This window comes from Patiria miniata, unplaced genomic scaffold (assembly GCF_015706575.1).
Source record: "Patiria miniata isolate m_02_andy unplaced genomic scaffold, ASM1570657v1 HiC_scaffold_5, whole genome shotgun sequence".
Lineage (NCBI taxonomy): Eukaryota > Metazoa > Echinodermata > Asteroidea > Valvatida > Asterinidae > Patiria > Patiria miniata.
In genome coordinates, this window is record NW_024037072.1 from 40,523,391 (window position 1) to 40,544,569 (window position 21,179).

The 21,179-nt window shown below is 42.0% G+C and overlaps 1 protein-coding gene across 4 annotated transcripts; it reads left to right on the plus strand.

Moving 5' to 3' along the window:
• The first annotated feature begins 447 nt into the window (after positions 1 to 447).
• LOC119741873 (G-protein coupled receptor 12-like) lies at positions 448 to 15,943 on the plus strand. Of its 4 annotated transcripts, XM_038217799.1 has the most exons (3): positions 448 to 515; positions 1,447 to 1,508; positions 14,764 to 15,943. In XM_038217799.1, exon 3 carries the CDS (start codon positions 14,784 to 14,786, stop codon positions 15,669 to 15,671), a length of 888 nt encoding a protein of 295 aa, XP_038073727.1. In that variant the 5' UTR covers positions 448 to 515; positions 1,447 to 1,508; positions 14,764 to 14,783; the 3' UTR covers positions 15,672 to 15,943. The 4 variants fall into 4 exon arrangements, with proteins under 4 accessions (XP_038073727.1, XP_038073728.1, XP_038073726.1 ...); XM_038217800.1 differs by lacking the exon at positions 1,447 to 1,508 and having other exon boundaries at positions 461 to 515; XM_038217798.1 differs by lacking the exons at positions 448 to 515; positions 1,447 to 1,508 and adding an exon at positions 8,349 to 8,508.
• Positions 15,944 to 21,179: the final 5,236 nt, after the last annotated feature.

Sequence of the window (21,179 nt, forward strand, 5' to 3'; positions counted from 1 at the left end):
TTGTCATTTACATGTGCTTTATCCATGTGTACTGTTTGTTTCGAAAAACACCATATGTACATGTACAGACTTAATATGGATGAAGCAACCATATTGTTAAGTTTTATTACTTCTCCTTAAGCGTGTATGGTTAAAGTTATTGTTGACCTGTAGTTACGTCTTTTCTCCTTTTCCAAGTTATAAAAGTTGTTAAACTGTTGAAGTGTTTTAATATCAACACGGATTATACGGAGATAATGATCAACGTTTTGCTTCAGGGCCATACTCGTAGTATAATTGATATCAGTTATTTGATCTTAAAGTAACTATGTAAATGTATGATTATTTGCTTGGATGTTAATGCACATTTTCACCTGGAGTTTGGGAACAGTGATAATATCCACCCGGGACGTGTGGATTCAAAGCAGGGAAGTTGTGAGGATCCCACTTTAAGTGTCAACCAAGAGGGCGCCCTTTTTAGAAAGTGCTCACTCGACTCTGCATGAAACAAGTGCAGGATGATCAGAAACGATCCGGTAAATATCCCGTCTTTATGTTGCTTTTAAATCATGATTTGGGTGTAATGAATGAACAGTGGGTATCGTAAAGGATCACAGAAGTATCTGAAACAGGAGATTGATCTTGGATTAGACCAATTTGCATTGATTTTGGATAACTTTTGTTGCCTAAACTTTGATTCACAGAACCCGCGTGTGACAACTTTCACACGTAGATTTTGTATTCAATTTGTACTTGTACTGTTGTACACTGTGAAGCGTCGCTTAGCTTTCTACACAGCATTACGCTCACGTCGTGCGCGCTGTACGTGTGGGAAGTTTTGGTCACCTTTGGGCCGGGCTCATATCCATGACAACCGCGCACGGTACATGTATGGTAGCAGACCAGTAAATAAACTTCCATAGACCCCAATGGTAAATGCTCCCACTTCAAAAATTCGGGAGAAATACTCACAACTCTCCAAGGTGTTCGAGACACACATCAAATTAAAGCTTATTTCATCATCTTTCATTTTCTTTTCAATTTTCGGGAGGTCAACTGATGACTTTTAGGAGAAATTTCCATCTGAAGATGATCACCCCTTAAAATAGTCCTGAAGCCCATCGCCATTTTGAAAAACGATGCCTACACTCCATTGCAAAATAGAGCACTTTTAGGGTCCAAATTACATCCAAATTACACAGAACTGCAAGCTCCCAGTCCTGTGCACGGCTTCCACCCATATTTTCTACAAACCCTCAAGTTCATGGCCCACAGCATGCTCAAATACCGAAGATTTTGAGGGCATGCAAATCGTGATTTGGCCTGCGCAGGCAATTTCGGACCGATTTACTGGTCTGCACCCGTATTATTTTACTATTTGAAGCTGCGCGCTGTGAAACACATGATTTTACAGGGAAGTTTGTTTATAAATGTAAACTATATTTTCATTACTTTCATGTATGCTAGGTACATTGCACACGATGATGGCACAGGCTTATAATCCATGATTGTAAACCCACAAGAGTTGGGTGAGTCAAGGTTTTATTTTGATTGTGTTTATTTAGGGCCTACTCTTATTATGTTATAGAGATTTAATTATTGAATGTCGTAGAAATTGTATGATTAACTATTTTATCAAATATTTATTTATGTTGTCATATTTCAGGGATTTGATACACGAGAGTTTTTATACACCAAGGATTTTATACATGAAGGATTTTAATAAACTAAGACCTGAATTAATTTCTTGTGTTGGGAGTCCTCTTGCCGTGAGGGCACACGCCCTCCAATCCGAAGGATCGTCAGCTCTTCAAACCCAGGGACGCTGCCGCCGGGCGTCGCCTACCCTCACAGTATAAATGACATTGTTTGCCTAAGCAGGGTTGTTAATAAAGATATTGTGTACAACAGGTGGTGACAGTTGTTAAAACAAGTATTCTGTGTCATTTTCTTTGTTGTTCCAAACAGCTAGAACACACAATCAATTGCATTTTGTTTTGACGGAACAGGTTTTTGGGTCATTGCGTTTTCAATAGTAAATGGCAATTTCAGTAATTTTGTCATCTAAAAGTAGTTTATTAAATTGGCTTTCCAGTCATTATTATTTTTGGTGCTAAATTTTTTTTTTTAAATATGAAATATATTGTTTGGGGTTTGGGTTTCTCCTTTTTGACTCGCCCTGTACATGTACAACGAGAAATATTATAGGCCTACTATATTTACATGAAATGGCGTTTCCAATTTTTGGGCCGGTGTGCAAACATAAAGTAATTTTAAATTGTTCAAGATTGAGGAGGGTATTACTACATGTACTAGTACCGCTTGTCAGGTACTGACGGCTTCATTTCCTTTTTAAAACTTAGCAAAATTTCGCCAAAGGGGAAGTTCCCCCCCCCCCCGAAAATTGCCATACCTTTGTTTGAACTGTGACACTTCAATGAGATAGCGTTTTCGAAAATCCCGCGCGGAGGAGCACCCCCACCCCAACTTCGTCCCTAGTGCTTACTTTATTTCCAACCTCGTTTCCGATAGTAAGCCCTAGATAGGAAACTTTCTTCCTGTATACTGATTCGATACCGTAATTTTCTTAAAATGGATTTATATCGTGTAGTTGGTGTTATTTCCAACGTGCATTACGTTTTTTTCGCGATCATTGTAATCATAACGTCTACACCTCAATAATACTCCTTTTCTTTCCAGTTTGCTCATATTAATATGAAATGTGATACTGCATATTGGCGGGCCAGATTGTAGCATTTTAACTTAAAAAATCGTGTTTTCATAACTCACGGTGCGACGAATTGATGTTGTTTTTACCCCAGACACCGCATACAAAAACAAACGCCAATGTAACGCACATGCAGGCACCAGACTATTCCACATTTGCATACGTGTTCAAATTCTTGCACATGCAATTTGATCCAATACCAGGGTGAGAGAGCAGGTAGTGGTGGGCGCGTACTGCTCAACACCTTGGGGACGAGGTTGACCCCACCCCAATCCTACCCGCTCCAGGCTTAACCTTCCCCCCCCCCTTTTGTACACCCATACACAGGCAGAATTTGGTGAAGGCAAAATTAGCTATTTATTGTGTAAAACGTAAAGAGTGTTCCCCCTCCAGAAAATAAACTCCCCCCCCCCGCCGCAAATTGGACACAAAATACCCCCAACCTTCATAAGCACACACTCGTTTGAGTAAAAGTACTTTCACTTTCAACTTCGGTGAACGGCTTTGTTTGAAATTTCAACCATAAGCTAACTGTCGGGATCATTTATGGATTTTTTTTACAACATCAAAACCACTCGATGCCATGTTTTCTTACCCTTTAGGGGGGGGGGGGCATGACCAAGTGGGGGGCTTCGCCCGCCAAAATAGATCGCGAAAATTTAGCTTTTCTTTTTCGCATTTGGACAGCTCGCCCATGAGCTAGGCCTACATCATGAGAATAAAACAATTCCAGGATTTTGCCTCTGTTGGGGGTGGGGCCACATTAAAAAAACAAAAAAGTGACGTCAAAAGGCTAAACAATCTAGCTGTAACGGGCAAGCTTGGTGCGTGTTTTTTTTTTTTTTTTTTTTCCATTCCAGTGTAGTGAACGGGTGGGAAATGTTTGTTCCCCTTTGGGGCGTATCACATGTTGTCACTTAAAAGGGGCATACCTTGAACAATATGAACAAAAAACAACAATCTAACCCAACCTTTACTTTTTAAGACAATAAATAGGCAAACCTATAAGGTTCGTTAATGTTTCTTTTAAATTTTAGCTGGTATGTCTTCGTTTTTTGGCGCAAAACTACGTCCAAAAGTGGTAGGAAAAGTCGGAGCGATTTTGCAAGAAAGGGCAATTTTGTCGGTTGTTTGGGTCTGAAATCAGCGAAATAAATGCTTTTTCCACTATACATCTCTAAACGTGTCTTAAAATTGCTATATGTTCATTATTTTGACTGAAACTAAAATTGACACACAATTTGATTGTTAACTAAAATTTACTAATGTCCTGTTCCTCCCCCTTCCTTATAATAATGTTTTAAAAATACTTTGTAATCCATCCGAACTTTAATTTGCCGGATTTGTTCCCCCCCCCCCCCAAAAAAAGACGTTCTAGCTCTGTTTTCTAATTTTAGTTAAACAAAATATTGTATGTCCCCTTTAAGAACAAAATTGTACCGTTATTTTTAATCATTGTCCGTTAAAAAAAAATAATGCACTTCATCTGGCATAAAACTACTGCAAAAAGTCTTGATAAATGACCCTCCTTTGGGGCTTATTTCGCCAGATTTGTTCCAAACGGACGCCCAGCCCACAAGCAAGACATTGTAAAATGGATATTTATTTTTTTGCACATTCTTCATTTTGGCTCAACTTGAAAACAACGCCGGACACAATCTCCTAGGGCAGAAAAAATGGCATCAAGTGGATTAGGGCTAGATATATTATTTCACTAATAATCGATACAATTTTCAATAATAATGGACCCGAAATTTTGACCATAAGCCAACGGACTTATAACAGGTTTGAAAGCTGTACGTACGGCTATGACGTACAAAAGGAAGGCCCATTGAGGGCGGGAAACAGTCTAAACGGCGGGGTTGGTTCAACCTCGTCCCCGCAGTGTCGAGCAGTGCGCGTCCACCCCTTACTATTGAAAACGAGATTGGAAATAAAGTCCGCACTGGGGACGACGTTGGGGTCGGTTGGAATCATCAAGCACACGAAGGAGGGCGCTGTTAACAAAATAATATTATCCTTTCTAAGGAGCGTGAGTGTTAAGCTCTCATTCGATGATTTTTACGTGTGCACTAATGCATTAATGACCGATTTTCAGAAGTGAAAGAACATTTCAGGAAATCGGCCTGGAAAACCGATACATGTATATGCTTAACAGGGAAAAGGAAGCCCTTTAACACCACCATGCATTAATCGGGTCCCTGCGATGAACTGCGCTGCGCATGCCCGGAGTTGCAAGACGAAGCCAAAGAAGCAGTCAGTCGGCCCACGAGCCAAATCGTTTTCCGTTCCGGCGGGCCTCCAAACAGTGCTAACACTCAGCAGCTAGTTAACAGCGATCGTTATTTGTGTCTAAAAAATAAAAGCACCACAGTTCATATTCGGTTGAAGAGTGTGCTGCTTCTCCTCAAGGTGACCTGGACGCCTAGAAACAGATGAAGAATTATGTGAGTTTACAGGTTGTTTAGAACAACAAAGAAAATGACACAGAATACTTGTTTCAACAACTGTCACCAACTGTAGTACACAATATTTCGATTAACATTCCTGGTTTAGGCAAACAATATGATTTATAAAATCTACTTTTTGAAAAGACGGGCCTTCAAAAGGACTTTGTTGCATATTGTTAACGTTTAAACTAAGATTTCATCGTTGGTGATGTTTGAAGACGATTGTGACGACGATTGTTCAAATCGCATTTTTGGACGAGACGGGTTTTAGGGCCATTGTGTTTAAATGGTGATATTCTTTGAACGGATCGACCAATTTCAGTACTTTTTCCATCTAAAAGTAGCTTATGAAATAGGGTTTCCAGTTATTATTTTTGGTGCTACATATGTTCTTAAATATGAAATATACTATATAGGGTTTGGGTTCCGCTTTTTTTGACTCGCCCTTTAACAATAAAGGTTGAACCGTTAAAGTCACATCTAGCGGATCTACGTGGGGTGAGGGTTGGGGGATGGTAAACACCCTTAGGCCGCAAAAACGATTAATCAAAAAAACGATTAATCAACAAAGAACTAACCCCCCCCCCCCCCCCCCTCTCTTGAGCCAAACCTTGATCCGCCCACGCATACTGGATTCTACAACAGACTGACAAACTTGCTTCGGGTTTTTCCCGTTGGATATTGTTACGTCCCCCAACTAGACACCCGGTCCCAACTTAAGCTGGGACCGTCCCAACGTACATGTTCCAGTTGGAACGCTTCAGTTGGGACGGAAACAGCTGAAGTTGGGCCGTCCCAACTAGTTGAGACCGAGGGTCTAGTGGCTCGCGCGCGCCAGATATCTCGCGACGGGCATCGCTCCGTCTGAGCTGTATTGTGCAGACAACCATGACATCAGTTGTTTGTGTGCCAGCGTTATAACGAATTCAGACAAACATGAAACGTTTCTTTATTATTAATATATTATATATTTTCTTTAAAGATACTTTTTAACATGGATGCCTTTAAGACAGCGCAGCTTTATCAGATCACACTTATTTATATGATGGCAACTAAATAATCATGTTGACAAGTAATGTTTGCAGCTATGAACTTTGGAATCTTTTGATAACAAAAAACAAAGTTTTGATAAATATCTCACATAAAACATTTGTCGACTCTCAATGTTCCACAATCTGTGGCTGCGATATTGGACATTGTCCTTTGCAAGTTGAGACCACACAGTGTTGGACTAAATCTCGCAGTTACAAGAGCTCAGCTGTTACGATCAGAATATATCCTAAAAAGGTGAGTAGTATTAACCAACATGAACGAAAACGCTTTGTTTCAAACCACGGAAAATCACTCAGTGCAACCTTGACAAACAAGCTCAAAGATCATGTTGTCAGTTATGATGAGATATATTAATCATACCAATTCAATCCTTCAAAACTCCGATGTATAAGGCACGTTTGTCCATATCCATTGGAATATTATACCTTTTGGACATTTCTGTATATGAGAAGACGATCTGTTTAGAGCGACATGCAGGTTGATATCAAAAAGCTGCGAAATTTCACGAGAATACAGCCAAAAGACAGTGCCGTGCCGAGCCAAATGGTTCTAAACACCGTGGTATCGTCCTGCCGAATTCAATAAAGTGGTGCGATGGCACGGTGAGGACTTGGCTAAGCCAGGACAATCCCGTGCTACTTCAGCGCCGAATTTAATGGAAGTGAAAGCACTTACTGCAGTTGTTACTCTAAACCTAGAGTGGAGTATGATGCCTAATGGGCCAAACTTTCAGACGTTCAACGCGATCAAACTATACATGCCAATAAACTTCTCTCCGCACGAACGACAGAAGTATACGAAAGCCCATTAGCACCACTAAAAACATAATTATGTTTGTACCGATTATTAATTCCATCCTTCCTTGTGCCGTACAAGTGGTTATGGGGAATTTTTTCAAAACCTCGCTTCTTTATAGGTTGCAGACCAGTAAATCGGTCCGGAATTGCCGGCCTACGCCGGCCAAATCACGATTTGCATGCCCTCAAAATCTTCAGTATTTGAACATGCTGTGCCCCATGAACCCTGAGGGTTTGTAAAAAAAAACTTTATAGGTGGAAGCCGTGCACAGGACTGTGAGCTTGTAGTTCCGTTCAATTTGGATGAAATTGGGGCCTTAAAGCGCTCTATTTTGCAATGGAGTGTAGGCATCGTTTTTCAAAATGGCGATGGGCTTCTGGACTATTTTCAGGGGTGATCATCTTCGCAGGGTAATTTCTCCTAAAAGTCGTTAGTTGACCCCCAAAAATTGAAAAGAAAATGAAAGATGATGAAATAAGCTATAATTTGATGTGTGATTCGAACACCTTGGAGAGTTGTGAGTATTTTCCCCGAATTTCCAAAGTGGGGGCATTTACCATTAGGGTCTATGGAAGTTTATTTACTGGTCTGTAACCTATAAGTTGCAGACGGACCAGTAAATCGGTCCGAAATTGCTGGCCTGCGCCGGCCACATCACGATTTGCATGCCCTCAAAATCTTCAGTATCATGAGCATGCTGCGCCCCATGAACTTGAGGGTTTGTAAAAAATATGGGTGAAAGCCGTGCACAGGACTGTGAGCTTGTAGTTCCGTTCAATTTGGATGAAATTGGGGCCCTTAAAGCGCTCTATTTTGCAATGGAGTGTAGGCATCGTTTTTCAGGTCTATTTTCAGGGGTGATTATCTTCGGATGGATATTTCTCCTAAAAAGTCATTACTGTCTTGACTCCCCGAAAATTGAAAAGAAAATTAAAGATGATGAAATAAGCTTTAATTTGATGTGTGTCTCGAACACCTTTGAGAGTTGTGAGAATTTTTCCCGACTTTCTGAAGTGGGAGCATTTACCATTGGGGTCTATGGAAGTTTATTTACTGGTCTGTAACCTTTCGTGAACAATAGCTGTAAAAGTCGTCCAAATTCATCGGTAGCGTCAGTATCACACTGGGAGGAAGTACACTTATCATAATTGATGCTTACGTCACCATTTCGCTCTGGAGGTCATTTCGCATCACTTTGAAGCGTGTATGATGTATAGTAGAAGTAAATTTAAGTTGCGGGTTTTTTTGTATGTAAAGTCTATTAGAACATGTACAGTGAATAGGAGTAGCACCCCTGAGTTGCCCAGCAGAAACTGCATTGTGTGTGCCCCTGTAATTGATTACATAATGGATTAAGGACCATGCAGCTTGACCAGGCGCTGAAGGCATGCATTGAGCCTGTGTCCCTTCCTCCATAAGCAAGTTAGCAGTCAGTGAGTGAACATAATACATTCTGGCTGGTGTCCAAGGCTTATTAAAAAACCAGACCTCCTGGACTTGGTGAGTTTCTTAATCTGGCAGTTGTTCTTTTATTTCGGATCTTTTGGCTACTTGTATGTTCCCTTTTGGGGGGCACAATAATATTGCAGATCGCGAATACCCCGCCACTCAATCTATCCACCTCGTAGCCGCGGCTACGGAGTCACGGTTGATTGCCCTCAATAAACCTTGCGTCCTGCTCCACTGCGCTCCCATTCCGTATCCGCGTAGGTTAGTTGGTTTGGTTGTATCTTCAATCTTGCGTAAGAATTTTCCTTTGTTCAGTCTTCCTATACTATGCCTTACTTGCCTTGTATCATGTATGCACTGAATGGTGTCTTTGTTGTAACTTTAGCTTTAACCATGGAGGTAGGAACATTTTTATTTTCTTGTTGCAGGTTTTTAGTTCATTTCTGTATCTTTAAGAGTCCTTTTCCTCTATTGCTGTGTGGGTTTCCTTTTTTCCCCGTTTTTTTCCATTGATTTTTATTCTTTTTTTAAAATCATCCCTGAATTTTATCAAATTGTTTATATTTTTATGCTTGGCAAATTCTTTTGAGTGTTTTATTCGTTGTTGATCCTGATTGTGATTTTTTGCCGTGAAATATTTCTGGAAACTAGTTTTTTGTGCTAAAGGAGAGAAGTTAGGTTTTTTTGCTGGGAGAATTTTTTTGGAGACTGAATTGAATTTATGAGAAGTGTATTTTTGTTTCCTTGATTCCTTTTCTTCTTCTTTTTTGTCCCAGCTTAATTAATAACTAAATCGCGACTTATCATTCGAACCAGGTTTTTTCTTTAAGGAACCATTTTTTTACGCTACACTTTCTGTTCAACTTTGCCCGTGGCTGTAATAATTTTTGAGTCGCCAAACGGGCTAGTTCGACCATGGAGGAATAAACCCTGCACTGGTTCGACTTGCCCGCTGCTAACTTGACGAGCAGCTTTCGGTACAAGTGCATTCATGATCTGGCACATGTCCAAACCAACAACCCTGTTGGCGGCTTCGCGGATACGCGGTGGGAGTCCCCTTGAATATGCTTGAGAATGAGAACGAAGCAACACAAAACATGCAAAAGGAATGGGAGTTGCCGGAAAAAATTTTTTAAGTCCAAACCAACTACCTGTTTGCGGATACGGAGTGGGAGTGCAATAGAGCATGACGCATCTATATATATACAAGCTGGTTTACCCGATCATAGATCGGGTAAGGCGTATAGTGTTGGGGATGAAAATGCGGGGGATATAGTTGGGGAGACATGCAGTTAAAGAATAGCAATTTCTGTGGTGTGATCTGAGGCAATTTTTGATCACTAAAACCAATTTGAGCAAAAGATCATCTGTGAAAGTTTGGAGTTTTGAGTAATTGAATCAGCTACATGTATTCTGAGCAATAGAATCATTATTGTAGGCTACAATATTTTTATTCGGGGAAGAAATAGTGTGTGGGGGGGGGGGGGGAGACCAAACAATGTCCCCCCTCAAAATGTGTGGGTGTGTGTGGGGGGGGGGGGGTTCCCCTGTCCCCCGTTGATTTACGCACATGATAATTATGTACCATGGCAACTGTCTGTAAATGTTGCCGTTGGTCTGTTAAATTGGCTTTTTGTGAGGCAGTCGCATTTGGAAAACGTAGTGAAAAGGTTACTGTAGTACACAGGCGAAGGCTGGTTGTACAGTTTGACAATAAATCATAATGCAATAAAACGTGAAGGTGTCATTTAAAATGAAAATGTTGTTACCAAAAATTGGAATCATGGAGGAAGGTCATAATTAAGTTTCAGTATTGGACTCTTCAACAAACGTAAACTTGAACTTCTTACAATTTGCGAGACCGTCTGCGATTCAACTTTTATTCAACTTCAAGTTGGTTCAACCATCTATATATAAGAGCAAGTTTTACTCGGCCTCCGAGAAATGTTTGCTTCTGAAAGGATCCGAGACCGCGGCTTCACGTCCGTGTAAAAAATGTTGGTGTCTTCCGCCGGGTCGGACACTTTTTCGTCGATTTTTTTTGTGACTTCGTTGAAGATCGCGATATTTGAAGCAATGCATCGATCCTTCGTTGACCCCAAACAGGCCCCGAAATTATAACGCGACACTGAACGCTCAGCCTTGGTGGTGGTGGAAGCATGGAGCTGTAAATACATTATGGAAGCAACAGCACTCTATCACGCGACGTCACATGCTTGCGCGTCAAATAGCGAGCACCGTAGACCCAACCTCGTTTCCAGGGTGTGGAGCAGGCTGCAGTACGCGTTGCCATCGACAGTTTTGCATAGCCCGGAAATACTACGCAGTGTAGACTTTCGATTGGTCAGACCGCGCAAGGCATACTTAATGTGTAGTCCTTCTGAGTATTCGTTGCACTCGGCGCAGGGGCGGCAAGCGAAGCATATGAAAGAATAGGGGCACTTGGTGGCCACGCACCATGGAGAAAAAATATTTTACCAAGGTCACCCCATCCACAATTTGGTGAACGCTTTTGCAGAACGGCTGAGTAGAACACGTAAACGAAACCCCTACGTTGACCTCGCTGACCTCGCACAGTCTAGACAAGCAGAAAAAGCCAGCACAGGGGGCGGCCAGGCAGTCAACGTGAAAGCGCACACGACGGCAAATTCCTGCGCAAAATGCAGTCATGAAAAATAGACGAAAAGGATCGCCGGTCCGTACGGGAAAATCAGGACGACCCGAAGTGTCCGACCCGGCGGAAGACACCCTCCGTATTTTTCCACGGACGTGGAGCGATTTTGGCGCAGCGGGAGCCCGCGGTCTCGGATCCTTTCAGGAGCAAACATCGTCTCGGAGGCCGAGTTAAACTCTCTCTTATATATATAGATATAAGAGAGAAGTTTACTCGCCCCCGAGACGATGTTTGCTCCTGAAAGGATCCGAGACCGCGGGCTCACGCGGCGCCAAAATCGCTCCGCGTCCGTGGAAAAATACGGAGGGTGTCTTCCGCCGGGTCGGACACTTCGGGTCGTCCTGATTTTCCCGTACGGACCGGCGATCCTTTTCGTCTATTTTTCGTGACTGCATTTTGCGCAGGAATTTGCCGTCGTGTGCGCTTTCACGTTGACTGCCTGGCCGCCCCCTGTGCTGGCTTTTCTGCGTGTCTAGACTGTGCGAGGTCAGCGAGGTCAACGTAGGGGTTTCGTTTACGTGTTCTATCCTACTACATGTACTCGGCCGTTCTGCAAAAGTGTCCACCAAATGGTAGATGGGGTGACCTTGGCAAAATATTTTTTCTCCATGGTGCGTGGCCATCAAGTGTCCCTATTGTTTCATGTGCTTTGCTTGCCGCCCCTGCGCCGAGTGCAACGAATACTCAGAAGGACTATACATTAGTATGCCTTGCGCGGTCTGACCAATCGAAAGTCTACACTGCATAGTATTTCCGGGCTATGCAAAACTGTCGATGGCAACGCATACTGCAGCCTGCTCCACACCCTGCAAACGAGGTTGGGTCTACGGTGCTCGCTTTTTGAAGGGCAAGCATGTGACGTCGCGTGATAGAGTGCTGTTGCTTCCATAATGTGTTTACAGCTCCACGCTTCCACCACCAAGGCTGAGCGTTGTGAGTTCGCTGCCCACCACGTATAATTCAGTGTCGCGTTATAATTTCGGGGGCCTGTTTGGGGTCAACGAAGGATCGATGCATTGCTTCAAATATCGCGATCTTAAACGAAGTCACACAAAAATCGACGAAAAAGTGTCCGACCCGGCGGAAGACACCCACATTTTTCCACGGACGTGAAGCTGCGGTCTCGGATCCTTTCAGAAGCAAACATTTCTCGGAGGCCGACTAAAACTTGCTCTTATATATAGATGGTTGAACCAACTTGAATAAAAGTTGAATCGCAGACGGTCTCGCAAATTGTAAGAAGTTCAAGTTTACGTTTGTTGAAGAGTCCAATACTGAAACTTAATTATGACCTTCCTCCATGATTCAGACCGTTTGTAATTTTATGGTAACACTCAACATTTTCATTTTAAATGACACCTTCACGCTGTTTTGCATTATGATTTATTGACAAACTGTACAACCAGCCTTCGCCTGTGTACTACAGTAACCTTTTCACTACGTTTTCCAAATGCGACTGCCTCACAAAAAGCCAATTTAACAGACCAACGGCAACATTTACAGACAGTTGCCATGGTACATAATTATCATGTGCGTAAATCGACGGGGGACAGGGGAACCCCCCCCCCCCCCCCCCCCCCACACACACACACACACACACACCCACACACACACATTTTGAGGGGGGACATTATTTGGTCCCCCCCCCCCACTTTTTCTTCCCCGAATAAAAATTGTAGCCTACAATAATGATTCTATTGCTCAAAATACATGTAGCTAATTCAATTACTCAAAACTCAAAACTTTCACAGATGATCTTTTGCTCAAATTGGTTTTAGTGATCAAAAATTGCCTCAGATCACACCACAGAAATTGCTATTCTTTAACTGCATGTCTCCCCAACTATATCCCACATTTACATTTAACTCCCCACATTTTCATCCCAAACACTACGCCCTACCCGATCTATGATCGGGTAAACCAGCTTGTACTACATACAAGTAGAGCTGAGAATGTTTATTGAGGTCAATCAACCGTGAATCCGTAGCCGGCTTCGAGGTGGATAGATTGAGTGGCGGGATATTCTGCAACTGTCCCTACCTTCCTCCCAGTCCCAGTGTGATACTGACGCTACCGAATTCATCTCGAAATTACAAGATAACTAGACCTCTGAAGGTGCCGAATTAAACGTTTTGTTGATATTAACCAGTTGCAGTGTGTGAGTACAAAGTCACAACAAATTGTGATTTCAAATGGATTTTCGGCTCCCTTAGCAACGGACTCTCCGTCCAAATAATGCACGTAGATTTGTGACGGTTAATACGGAGGTAGACCAGTATTACCGTCACATTAGGTCCTGTTTTGAGTTTTACGCACTCGCGAATTGGACAACGCACACGCATTGTCCTTCCTCCATGCTGCGCCTGCGCAAATTATGATGACTCGAGGATATAAGGACGAAAAATTCCAGTTGTGTCTTCACATTGCAACATAAAGAGAAAAAAAATGTGCAAAACAGGGTGACGAAGGGTGGAAAGATAATCAGAAATTTCCCTTAACAATACTTTCTTCAACGGTCACGTAGCAGTTTGTCTTGGAAAACGGGGGGGGGGGGGGGGGGGGGGGGTTCTGCGTGGTGTAAAGCAAACGTTGTATGCAAAGATCCTCAAGGTAGCGCCACCTAGCGGCGCTATATACATAGACCCCTGGTCACGTGGTCTCCGCGTGTGAGAATCAGAGTTAATTCGTAATAACGAATTAAATAATCCGTAATAACGAATTATAATTCGTTATAACGAGTTAATCTCTAATAACGAATTAAATAATTCATAATAACGAATTAAATAATCCGTAATAACGAATTAAATAATCCGTAATAACGAATTAAATAATCCGTAATAACGAATTAAATAATCCGTAATAACGAATTAATAACTTCCGTAATGATAAAATTTCTACTAATGCTATACATGTAATAGGGCGACTTTCCTATAGACTTGTGCACAGACCTAAAATGTCACCTAACCCAAGTTTACCTTATCCTTTCTTTACGAAATTCGGTATTTTTACTAATTGGACCACGAGGAATCGATCTAGATGGGTTGCGACGATGGAATTCATTGTTCTAAGGGTCGTTTTGACAAAAGGGCGACACCAATTTTTCATCCCAATAAGGCGTGTCGCCCTAATCCAGACGCGACTTGCAAAATCTGTCAACCGTACACGGCATTCAGTAATATAACGAATTAAAAAAATCTGTAATAACGAATTAATAATCCGTAATAACGAACTAAATAATCCGTAATAACGAATGAATAATCCGTAATAACGAATGCAATAATCTGTAACATATGTATTTGCAATGGCGCTAATGGGCTTTCGTAGGAGTATGACCCGCGGGTACGGTTAGCAAGAGTATAATGCTCTCCGTCATAATTATCCGGAGTATACTCCTTCACCGAGAGTAATGCGCACGAAACCATTTTTCTGCACGCGCGATCGCGAACGCACCCTAATTTCGCCGAGCCAAATAGTTAACCGCCGTTCACTATTATGCTTTGGTTCTGTGTGTAAGTTCTGCATATTATTTTCGGTTACTTCCAGGGAGTTCCAGCCATACCAAAGTTGAACTTATTATTTTTCTTTCAAGTTAAGTATCTCGTATAAATTATAATGTTTCTTGTGCATTTCAGTGTGAGTCGACACTCTCACTATGAACGCAACCGACATCGTCACCGGAGCCAGGTACGCACTGACGGGGTGTGCCGCGGTGGCAACGGTGGAGAATCTCTTGGTGTTAGTGGTGTTTGCTTGTACCAGCCGTCTCAGAATGAAGTACTACGGTTTCCTCATCAACCTGACGCTGGCTGACTTGTTCTACGCCGTCATGGCCATCGCATTCACTTGGGGAGGACCCGATTATTCCGGTATTCTGTTCTCTATCTTTTTCTCGGGTTACTTCGTCGGCATTTGGACGATCCTTGCCGAAGGCATCAACCGTTACCTGGCAGTGTCCTTTGTAGACACGGCTCGCTACGATGAGTTGGTCACCAGGAACCGCTTGTTGGCAGTCTGCGTTCTCATTTGGATCGTCTCACTCACGATTCAGATCGTTCCGGAATTCTCCGCGGGCGAATCCCTCTTTGAAGGAGTGATCAAGCCCACGATCGTGTACTTATTTTGGTTGATAACCGCCGGTCTTTACGTCGCTGTGTTCTGGAAGATGAAGAGTTTCACACATCAGCTTGTCACCAACCCGGCGTTGCAGCCCAGCCAGCCTGAGGATGAATTCATCGACCGAGCGCGTCAGACCCGCCGCTTGCTGGTCACTTTCACTGTCATTCTAGTCACGTCGTTCATCTGCTGGATGCCGTTCAGCGTGATGCAGATGGTGGCATACGTTCACAGAGACTTGAAGTACCAGAACGAAGTCTACTGGCTGACTGGCGTGCTCTACTGTCTGGCACCGGTGATCAACCCTTGGATCTACTGGATGCGGCTTGATAGTTTCAGAGAGGGTTGCCGCAAAGTTCTCTGCGGCTGCTTCACACGGGACTCCACTGAACTCCTCGAGTCCGTTGAAGACCCAGACGTCTTGTAGAAGAATCTTTGCCGTGGTCTTAGTCCTTGGGCGGATGAGCAGCGGCGTCGCCAGGACTTGTCTTGTTTGTAGAGGATGACAAAGGGTGAAAACTGTAAAGCGCGGAGGGAAGGCGGGGGTGGACTTCGCTTGACGCTAAATTGCCTTGTGGGCGCTCAAAATTGAATACATACATTATATACAGTCAACAAACATGGTGTGGCCTCTTTCTCGTCTGGCCGGTTTTTCGTTATCGTCACAAACCGTTTGGGGTGATGGCAGTGGCGTAGCCAGGAATTTTTCAGTGGGGGGTGCTGGGGGGGGGGGGCTGGAACATTTCATGGGGGGGGGCCGTCATGTAGATCAATGATAATTTTTTTTAGAAACTCAAATCTCAGTGGGGGGGCCGACAGGGGGAGACAAGGTTTCAAGGTTTCATGGCTGTCGCCCCCCCCACCCCCCCCCCCCCCCCCCCCCGTGGCTACGCCACTGGGGGATATCAGAGGAATGAGTGTCCACCTGGACTGGATATTCTATCCCCCTTCAGAATTGTTCCCCTGTGTGTTATGTAAAAACAGGCCATGCCCGACTGTTGCTCGACATTTTACAATGACCCTTGTTTTTTTTTCAAAAAAACGAATTAACGAATGAAAGGTTTGCGGAAACACCATGTGTGAATAATTTCTCAACTTAGATAATGGTTCCGAAAAGAACCAGAGGTCTAAACTGGACGTTCCGGTCAGTATGCTCTGATTGTCTTCAGGAGAATTTTTGCGACTGGTCTGTAATACTATTTGTGAATGTGTGGTCATGATTTCTGTTGGTTCCGAGACATTATTTCTTAAGAGAGAACAGTTTGGGCGGGGGGGGGGGGGCAATAATCCGGGAAAAACCATGAAAATCAGTCAGGGGGACGGAATATTCTGGGGGATTTTCTTCCACACCAGCAGCTTCTATTGGTAACAATACGAAAAAATATAACAGTGATAAAAAAAACACTGCTAACGAAATCGTGTTTTGTGATCTTGACCAAAGGTTGCGCATGGGTTTTCAATGTTTTCTTTAAAAGTGTTCTCGAAATCAGAAACTTGAACAGGTTAGGTTTTGAATATTCTTATGTGCATTTTGAGTGATGTTGCTGGTATGTATATAGTGCTACTTAAAACTTAACTTCTAAAGGATTTCTATATGGCAGTTACGCTATAAAAGGAATCCTATATGGCATTTACGCTAAAGGAGTTCTATATGGCAGTCAGTAACGCTATGTTGCCAGTGATGATAGATGACAATGTTTCTCAGAACTTAACCAATTTGTACCTCTCAAGCTTTACAATAATTATGTGTCACGATAGATGACCATTTGATTCATTTCCTCTGTAAACCAGAAGAAAAACAGTCGAGGATATTAAGTAAAGAGATTTAGGGTTCTCTCAAAACCTGTTAAATTAATTCAACTTAAGTTAATGGGGGATGACATATCCTGATCTTAAAACGATGGTGTGGGATTAATTTCAAGATTACAACTTTATTTTAACCCTTGGCTATAGGCTACGGGTACGGGTTGTTGAGGAGTCCACAACTTTTCCCAAAATAACAACGGAACGCAAACCTTAGCAGAACCACATGAACAGGTGATCATACTTCAAAAGAGCAAGGTTCACAAAATAGTCGGGAAAAATCTGCTGAAGTAGACTTTGGAACTAGATGAGTTAAACTGACAGAAGTAAAGTGTGAATGACATTTAGTTGCGGGGTCAGCCATATTCCCAGACTTTTCTGTGAGTTTGTTCTGAGGAAGGGAATCGAAGCAGTGTTGTAGTACTCGTACTCGAAATGACGGTACTCGTACTCGGGCAGCAAAGTACTCGTACTCGACATGTCGAAATTGTACTCGATCATTAAAATACTCGTACTCGAATAGCAGTACTCGGGGGGGGGGGGGTGTTATAGCTTCACTTACCATGGCCTTATTTGATCGATTCTTTCAGTTGGAGATTGTTGATTGGCTTGTTGAGAAATCGAGATTTCCTGATTTTCCTCTGTGCAAGTCCGGACAAACACATCTAACAGCTAGCCGTGAGTGGGTCTGTTTATCGGTGTTACTGGGCCTGGGCCAATTACGCACAATAACCATTTGCCGTATGGCCGTATTCGGAAATGCGAGTACTCGTATACTCGTAGTAGCACGTACAAGTACTCGTACTCGTACTCGTACTCGTACTCGGAGATCTGATCTTGTACTCGGAGGTACAAATACTCGTACTCGTACTCGGCAACCTAAGTACTCGGCAGTACTCGGTACTCGGAAACACGTACTCGACTACAACACTGCCAATCGAAGTCAACTATACACGTTTAGGCAGCTGTGAAATAATGAATGGAAGGACGCAACTATTTTCATCAGTTCATAGAGACATTTAATTCATTGAACTAAGTTATCACAGACACTGACGCCGAGATCCAGACTAAAACCCTGCACATTTTACAATGTAAAATCATTATAGTAAAATAAGTAAAATCGATGACCCATAAACATTAAGTGAATAGCAATAATTACTATACTTTTCTGCTATTGTTTATTCTTGAAATTAAACTAATCCACGTAATCTAATACTAATGCCCCATGGTTGAAAATTTTCTAATATTATTGTATAGCAAAAACCGTGATAAAATTATAGTACGTATAAAGGATCATTATTTTCCTTTGTGAGCATCTTTTTTTCATGTGACACTGGAAACGATGTCAAGACCAGCCAGCCATGTCTTTATCATCCGTTTAAGACCGGCCACGTGACGGGCTCTCGACCAATAGGAATGGGTAAACTGTCATAGGGAGTTTATGACTATAAAGTTTATTCACAAATTGTTAGAACTATCAAGTAAAAATACCAACTCTTTAAAGCCAAGTTAATAAACAACCATCGCAATGGCCCCGGGCGTCGGTTAGTTCAGAATGTATAGTCTGAAAACTTCGATCAGCTTAGTACAAACTCTCCGTAAATGTATGTGTAAAGGTATTGCCAACTCTCATTACAAATTTTCCCGCCATTAAGTTAGCCCGAGACTAAGTCCTCGAAAGTCGAAACATATACAAGCTTTAAACAAATTCCGTTAAATCGTTAAGAAAAAAAATATGTTTCCCGAATTTAAAACAAACAAATTTTAAATGAATCATAACCAGTGTATACTGAAGCAAGTTTGCAAGATTTGAGTCGTAAGCCACCGAAATAAGACGTCTCAACATGCACTTGACAGCAAATCCCTGCAGGATTCCATGATATTCCTGTAAACCTTTAAACTACTATGTGCAAATTCTTCAAATATTACAACTGACAATAACAACTTTGTAAACGTTTGCATCAAAGTATCCGGTTCGTTGGTAAAAACCTCGTACACGCGCACGCACCATGAATTACTAGCGCTCATTGGATAAACACTACAGTTGCGTTAGCTAGTCCGGTTCCAACTTTGGCCAGGGGGCGTTTATGGCCAGGGAACTGACGTCACACTAACGAATCGGATAGTATTAGATGATTACTACACCTCATAAACATCAGGATCAAATTGGAGCACGTCATTGGCCGATTCCGCCGCGCGTCTGGGAAGTAGAAATGAGACGCTCGCAGCTGACGTCATCCAGGTTTTTTTTCTGGTAGCACCAACAATTCCCTCTGGAACCCGCCTCGTAGACATGAAGTCTAGGGCATGTAATCCTTACGGAACCAGTCTGTTTTTGTAGTCTTTGAACTGCAGTAAAGACACATTAAAGAGTGTTGGTGTGGCAGAGCCAAGTTTGACTTGTAGTTTTTCATTGTATTTTTTTTGTGTTTTAGTATAGGAGTATCTCCCCTGAATTAATCCAGCTTTTTTTATTAGCATCTCCCATCCTTTCATAGTAGTGTATCTTCCTGATTAACTTTTCCCTCTTCCCCAGTAACATGACCCCTTAGAACAATAACCCCTTAGATAAGACCATGTGCTCTGCCACCCTATAAGTCCACAGACCCTTCACTTAGCAGACCAGCGGCATAGAAGAGTGTTGTATTATATTCGTGAGCTTCCTCTCTTTCCCCTTTTCTTGGGAGCACCTGCCCTGTGTTGTGTTTGATCTGCTTACAGTCAACTGGTGAGATTCTTGTTTATTTTATATTGTATAATCATGTTTTGAGTTTTAGTGCAGTTTTTTGAAGGTTTTTACTTAGATATGGTTTAAAGTGTGTTTTTGTCTTTGGAAAGTTTTTGTGAAAGTTTAAGTTTAAAGCATTGAGATTTTCCTTTCACATGATGGTCAGTGATTTCGGATTCTGCACAATTATGATTTCTTTCTTACCATTTTGATATTTTTGGATTAGGGAACGAGTACTGTTTTTATAGGAATTCGGTTTTCTTTGATTAGTTTTACAGGCTGGACGAATGTTTTTCATGAGTTTAATATGTTGATCAAGTTTTGTTTTATAAGTAATGGTTTCTCTTTGAAAGATGACATGATTTGCTCGGAGGAATGATTTCTGTCGAGAAAGATTCATATTTTACCCCTAGAACATGTAGATTGATTGACTTTTTTTAGTGTATCTCTACCATTGTTTAAGTTAGGAGGTTTGACTTTCCCACAGATCTAGAGACCCAAGTGTATAAATTCCTTTCTTAGAAGATCACAACAATGTGTGTTCATGAAATTAGACTTGTCTTAGTCCCATTTCCTTCACTGCATTTTCCTTTATGTTAATCTCCACTTTTACCACCTGTTTGAAACCTTGAGGCATAGTTTGATTGTCTTAGACTTGGTGAAGTCTACTTAGAAGTTATGTGGAACTGAGGATGCAACAGTGCAAATAAATTCCCACAGACACAAGTGCTAAATGCCCATACTTCAAAATTCTTTTAAAAATACTCAGAACTCTCACAGGTATTCAAGCTGCACAGAAAAATGATGATCAACATGTCGTCTTCTTTTTCTTTTCATTTTTGGGTGGGGGTTGACCATTGACTTTTCGAGATATTCTCACCCAAAGAAGACCACCCCTATTTTCCCCAAAGCGGAAAAGTAGCCATCTTGAAAAACGATCCCTCCACAACATGGCAAAATAGCGCCACTTTCGAGCCTAATAGCATCCAAAATGCTCAGAATTGGAAGCCCCAAGTCCGGGCCAGAGGTTCATTACCATATCTCTTCAATTTCCCAACTTTACGGCGCTCAGAACTCTCTAATATAGAATATTTTGTCGGTATAACTTTTATTCATGAGCTTGGCGGATTTACGGGTGTGCACCCATAAGGTACATGGATTAGTACTCATTAGATATTCAACCAGAAACTTGTGTTGCCATTGTGTATATGTTGGGTATTAGTGACCTTGTGTATAAACATGCTGTACATAATAGAGTTAGACTGTACTATATAACCAATTTAACTTTCTTTTGATAAATTTCTTAATTGTATTCTTTTCTTTTCTTAATTGCCTTTTCTTTATTCTTAGGTTTCAGTCAGAGTGCATTTATGGTCCATTATATTGATGCTCTGTGTTGGTTAT